Consider the following 6,299-nt stretch of genomic DNA (forward strand, 5'->3'; position numbering starts at 1 on the left):
TTATACAGGTAGTTTATCAGCAGTTCGTGAAACAACAACGCCCTCTGGTGGCTTACTGCACTTCCTTTAAAGTCATGGTTGGAGAAAGGACTGAGTTATTATCATGGGTGTGCCCTAACATTCAGAGGACATGAACATGATGCAAAATTCAAGTATTTATTGTATGATATAAACGTGGATAGGTACAGTTTACAGAGAAGGGACCTACTTATAGCTTTACAGCCTCAAGACCAACTTGCATCCAATAGATGATCTCTCTAACAAACACTAATACCACACTGACATGACACTCAGCCACTCACATATTTAACATGGTACTTAACAGCATGAGTTTTTTTTTTTGCCAGATTTTTACAAGTCAGTTGTCAGTAGTCTTAAATTTTACATTACATCCCATCAATCCTTCAGAATGAATCCTTCATTCTGACACACTGGCTAGGCTAAGAGAGCTGGGGGTTGGTTGTTCATGTACTCCAGTCTCTTGAAAGTGATGCTCTCCTTTAGTTTGAGGCAAGAAGGTTGACCGCAAAGTCACTTAGTTTATCAACATGCTGTCAGGTAAATCACAAGTTAATCTACTATGGATTATGAGTGTGTGTGAAATCCGTCTTTATCACTTCCCCACAAAATGTAGGATGCAAAGCTTGGTTCGTCGGATATTTGGGTAATTTTCCCTACTCCAGCAGATGGCAATAGCATGTCTAGTCGTATTGCAGTCCTTACCTGTAGTGGGCATAACATTAGAAATAAAATGGGCATAACTACAGAAATAAAAACCAAAAAGAGGGCCAAACATTTCTATTGAACATGTCTGACATCACTGCCTCTTACATAAATGTAAACTTAAGTTTAGGGACGCAGATTTATTTGGTCTGAATATTAAAATACTCCACACTTTCACAAACAAAGCTATATTCATTAAGGCACACAAGGTCATGCTGATTAAAAGAAAATGATGGAATCTCAACAGAATGGTATTCACTATATATCTGCTTGCCATCCAGGTGTTACTCCAGAATAGGGGTGATGGTATGGCTGGTCAACAGCATGAGACAGTAAGAAGTCTAAGACAGCAGAATACATCATATAAAACACACATGTTGTAATCTATATAGACAAATCAATTTCAGTATAAACACCAAAATAAATTATGACTTCAACAATGTGATTAGAAGTTTTGATTTGTGTTCTTTTTATTTTGTATTTTTTACAATTCTAATTAACTATTTAAAAACAATTAAAAAAGTATTTGTGTAGTTTTTCAAAAATATAAATAACAATAGCAACTCAAAAATATGAAAATACAAATATTTTATAGTGTATAGTGAATCAATTGGGTTCTTCTAGTTCTGTGTTTTAAGTGTGAGATAAGCAGAACCAAACACAGAGATTGATACGGTTCTATCTCTTTGAATTAGATCCAGTAATACACCGGGATAGAAACCCATCTACTTAAGTCAGTCTGGGAGGTCATGGTCACTGCTTAGGGAAAGCTGAATTATCACAGGGAGGAAGCACTACATGTCTTACAAATTAAGATTGCTCCGAACAAAAGATCAAACCGGGAATGATCACAAGGAATGTTTTGGACAAAAAAAAAACGGTTTCAAGATTGAGTAATTTAAAAAGCCCACTGCCCTTGAGATATCAATGTTAAAAACATAATGTTACAACCATTTTGATGCAATATCGAGTGGTCTCCACGGGAGTATTGTGAACTATTCTTCTGTGTTGAGTTTCTCTACTTCTGCTGGCCCGCTGTTGGAATCCCTGTTCCTTATGTCGGTCTGGTTTCTGAAAGGAAGTCCTTTCAGTTTTATGAAAATCCCAATATCCACTGCAAAAGCAATGGAGGACAGGATTCCAAAGGCCTAGAAAAGAAACAAGAAAAACATTAAGAAATTACATCAATTATGACAGCCATACTGCTATCTTGTGGTTACTACATTTATGAGCATACTAAACCAGCTACAACTGCCTTAAAAACTCCCTCTGTGGAGATTGACTCTGCTCATGTACACTTCATTTGGAATAATGAGTATTAACAAGGCCCAATGGAAAATAGTTTACACAGCCGTTTGGGAGAGCTGAAATGACAAAGCCACTAGGCTGTTTCCTGCTGTTATTATATCACTGAAACCCTTTCTTGTGTCGGGAAATACCTAAATTAACCATTTCATTTAAAGTTAGCTGGCTAACAGGACTCCTGGCTGGACCCCAAAAGAAGAGAACGCACCACTGCAGCCTTCTCCAGGTCCGTCCCTCCATTGTCTGCAGCAAAGAAGATGGAGGCGAAGAGGAACAAGCCCAAGACCGCGGCAGTGTACCAAAAATCCTGCAAGCAGCACAAGTCAGAATGACAGCCTGGAACAACTACCAGTCCACACATTACCCTTCATATACATTATATACACACACACACACACACACACACACACACACACACACACACACACACACACACACACACACACACACACACACACACACACACACACACACACACACACACACACACACACACACACACACACACACACACACACACACACACACACACACACACACACACACACACACACAAAAACTCACTAAAGTAGACCAGCAGTTGATTCCCACTCTTGTATTCCACTTGGTGGTGAGGAGGAAGAGGAGGAGGGCTGTGAAGAGGAAGGCTGTGCAGCTGACAAACTCAAAGAAGTAGAGTGAACCACAGCTCGCACAGTTTGTCACCACCTCTTCCAGGATGAACGCTACAAACGACAGGAGCTGAGGAAAGAAACACACACCATTTTAACCACAACTCTCTCTCACCAACAGGTGGTGCCACCAAACCTAAGAACCAAGAAGTTACATACTTCTGCAACTGAAGAATAAACAAATGCTTTGCGTCAGATGAAGGATTCCAATACTTGAGACAGAGGAAGGCTTCATTGTAGAGCTCAAACCGGACAGTTGGGTTTTCTGATCTCATCTCAACAAGAACGGTTCCAAGAAAACATGTTTACTGCCCATGCCAAGGAAGCTGCTTTTCCAGATCCTTTGAGGATGTTGACGTGTGGAAATGGCTACAACTGGCAGCCCTTAAATGCTGCATTTTGTTTTGCAACGGAAGACCAAACACAAAGCCATCTTTTCACCGCAAACAACCAAAGCAAACTCCCTTTCATAACACACCGACCTGCCAGTAGTATTCATAGAGTAGTCTCTGGACTGTGACAGAGCTAGTCAGACAACGCCTTTTATTAAGTTAGTCCCACACAAGCACACACAAATACTTCATCTAGGGATGAAAGCAGATGTTCTCTCCAGTCCACATTCAAAACAGAAAGAGCCACGTCTGATATTGAAACCTCAGTTTCTCAAGGCATATGATACAGGAGCTTTCCTCAGTATTGTTTCCTCCCTTGCTAACCACAGCCTGGAATCGACTAAAGGAGTGAGTTTGGGCTAAGCTGTGGACTTAAGAGGTGCATGTACACACAGTACCACCCTGAGCTGTGCTGTCCTGTGTGAGACCTCCGTAAGGAAGCGTCACCACTGGCTCAAAGGAAGAGGGCAGGGCCACTTCCTCAGGAATAAGAGACGAGGCCGGTTCTTGGCCCAGACAGAGCCAGCTGTACTGACGAGGCTGCGAGTCTATATTTGGAGGTTTACTACGAGCAGATGGAGGCTGGAGCACTGTAAAACACTGCAGCCGCTGGAATACTTTCTTTCCAGTTTCCTCTCGCAATCCATGGGTGGGTTTTCTATAATGAAAGTTTGCGATAGGGCGTGTCTGTGTGTGGTTGACAGGCAGGGACAGAGGTTGAAATATGTTTGTATTCTATTTTGGGTCCAAAAGATGTCTACTGTATTTAACTACACATCTTCTGGCACACTCACTCAGGCACATGCTATATCACCCACTGCCTCAGTGGTTCCCAACCCTGGTCTTCAGGGCAGCCTGTCCTGCATGTTTTAGATGTTTTCCTGCTTCAACACACCTGAATCAAATGAATGGGTCGTTATCCAGCTCTGCAGAAGCCTGCTTATGACCATTAATTTGACTTGGGTGTGTTGGAGCAGGGAACCATCTAAAACAGGCAGGACAGGGTGCCCTGATGACCAGGGTTGGGAACTACTGTGGCCTATATCATCTACTGCAGTGGTTCTCAACCCTGTCCTCAGGGACCCCCTGTTCTGCATGTTTTAGATGTTTCCCTGCTCCAACACACCTGATTCGAATAAAAGGGTTGTTATCTAGCTCTGTAGAAGCCTGGTAACGAACATGCATTTGAATCAGGTGTGTCGGAGCAGGGAAACATATAAAACAAGCAGGACAGGGGGTCCCTGAGGACAGGGTTGAGAACCACTGATCTACTGCATAGATATATATATACACATCTATTTATCTATTATCTACTGTATATTCGTAAATATCTGTTAGAGGCTCTTTTGCAGCTTTCAATATATTCCTCATTACACTGACGTCTATAGGATTGGTAATGAATGGGTCTTTCATGTTCTGTAAGTGCTGTCATGCTTCCCAAGAGGAACCAGGACCCACATTTCTGAAATGTGGTCTGTGTTGGAAGCAAGACAAAGATGAAACAAACAACACATACACATAATCTGGCACTGCGTGATAATGTGTGAGGAAGCAGCAGGTTTAAAATAAACCCAGCAAAGGAATTCAGCATCTGTCTGCTGATTTCATTAGGGGTGAACTGCTGAGCTGTATTGCAAACACCTGATTCTAGTTAGTGTGTGAAGGGACTCAGTGTGACCACAAATACAAGGCCATGTTAACAAGCCAGAGCTGGATCTCTGTGTCTGGCACCTAGAGTATAAATAAACACAGTCATGGATTCAGCACCAGTTTTAAGATCAAATGAGCTTTAAATGCCCACCTACGTGTCTTGTTAGTGTTGTTGTATTGTCTCCCTGTGTTCCTTAACAACAACTAACCTCTCAGGTACACATATCCAGGACCAGCCTAGTCAAAAAACCGGAACATGTCTGAAAAAGACTGTATGTACAAGACAAGCTTGTGTTGGAGTGGTATCTTTCCAATCAATCATGACTTATATTGAATGGCAAAGTTACCAACCCAACCCTGACAATTCTAAGGAATAACAGAACTGCTGTTGTCAGCTCTTCCCTCCTCTCTGGTCCAGTAGCTTGCTACACCGGAGCCCAGCATTTTCACTTCCCCCTTAGACACCAGTCGGACACTGGTCACGATAGTCTTTTGAATGAGTAGGCCTGTTATATCAATACTGTTCTGTGAAAAACTTGCACCACAAAGCATGACAGTAATTGCGGGAGACACCAAACCAGTTAACCCACATAATTTTGGTGTGGTCACTACAACAGTTCTCAAGGGCATAGAATGAGACCTTAATCTCAGCATTAGATGTGACCTGCACATTTTAGTCATTGACAGGACAGCATGGTCCCATTCCAAACCCCAAATAGCTGTCTCCTTACTGCCACTAGGAAACTGGACTGGCTGACTTATTAGTGTAAACTAAAGGTGGGATTAATGACAAACGATGGAGCACTTACCACTTCAGCAAGTTTTATCAGACTCCGTGGTTTATCTAAAAACTCATTTGGCACTGTGAAACAGTTTCTCGACTTAGTCTCCGGTACAGTTGTTGGACTATAGACTTGGTCCGCCGACGCCATGCTACTGCTGTAAAATAAATGTCCGTTTAACCGACATAAAGTAGGCTAGGTTGGAAAAAAAAATGTCTTACTATACTTTGGCCTTTAACCCATCAGGCAAAATTGGTGGAAAATGAAACTACTAGTTAGTACACAATAACTTTATACCCTGGGCCTATGTAATACAGAAAAATTGAGCATTGGAGGGTGATTTGTAAGTATAATAATACAAAATATAATTAAGTATTAACAAACTCACGTGTATTGTTGGGTTAAATCAGCAATAAAGAATTACTCGTGAACTTCTCTATACAATTGTTCACGCTGTCTTTTGTTTCGATCTTCAACTCAACTTCCGCGTGTTGTCTAAAGTCTCCACCCCACCGGCTGAATGAGGTGGGCGGCTTCGAGCAGAGTTTTAAACCAGTGTTGAAACAATTGGAAAGTATCGTTAAGGATGTCAACGTCCTACAGCATGAATTGCAATCCCTCCCGTGTACTGTATCCTAAACTATCAAGAAAGTTGTAGGAGAAAAATAGGTAAATTCCGCCGTAACCTACGGCACACCTAGGTGTGCGCACGCATACCCTACCTGTTGCTTCTGCTCGCGGACGCAAAGCAAAGTCTCTATTGTCTCACCAGATGT

General features: G+C 41.9%; 1 protein-coding gene across 2 annotated transcripts; it reads right to left on the bottom strand.

The window, feature by feature from the left end:
* Positions 1-1,200: 1,200 nt before the first annotated feature.
* Positions 1,201-6,248, bottom strand: cmtm6 (CKLF-like MARVEL transmembrane domain containing 6). Of its 2 annotated transcripts, none has more exons than XM_047033877.1 (5): positions 5,912-6,248; positions 5,551-5,680; positions 2,593-2,769; positions 2,237-2,335; positions 1,201-1,871 (listed from the first exon to the last, which is right to left on the bottom strand). In XM_047033877.1, exons 2-5 carry the CDS (start codon positions 5,671-5,673, stop codon positions 1,719-1,721), a joined length of 552 nt encoding a protein of 183 aa, XP_046889833.1. In that variant the 5' UTR covers positions 5,674-5,680; positions 5,912-6,248; the 3' UTR covers positions 1,201-1,718. The 2 variants fall into 2 exon arrangements, with proteins under 2 accessions (XP_046889833.1, XP_046889840.1); XM_047033884.1 differs by having other exon boundaries at positions 5,551-5,677; positions 5,912-6,013.
* Between the last annotated feature and the right edge of the window lie 51 nt (positions 6,249-6,299).

Source organism: Hypomesus transpacificus, chromosome 2, assembly GCF_021917145.1.
Source record: "Hypomesus transpacificus isolate Combined female chromosome 2, fHypTra1, whole genome shotgun sequence".
Taxonomy (NCBI): Eukaryota; Metazoa; Chordata; class Actinopteri; order Osmeriformes; family Osmeridae; genus Hypomesus; species Hypomesus transpacificus.

Bases quoted from the DNA above. Each gene is read 5' to 3' on its own strand.
- cmtm6 (XM_047033877.1), bottom strand. From the start codon at position 5,673: ATGGCGTCGGCGGACCAAGTCTATAGTCCAACAACTGTACCGGAGACT. The intron at 2,336-2,592 runs GTGAGTTTTTGT...TGCTGCTTGCAG, and splicing joins TCAACTGCTGGTCTACTTTA to GATTTTTGGTACACTGCCGC. The intron at 1,872-2,236 runs GTGCGTTCTCTT...TTTCTTTTCTAG, and splicing joins ACCTGGAGAAGGCTGCAGTG to GCCTTTGGAATCCTGTCCTC.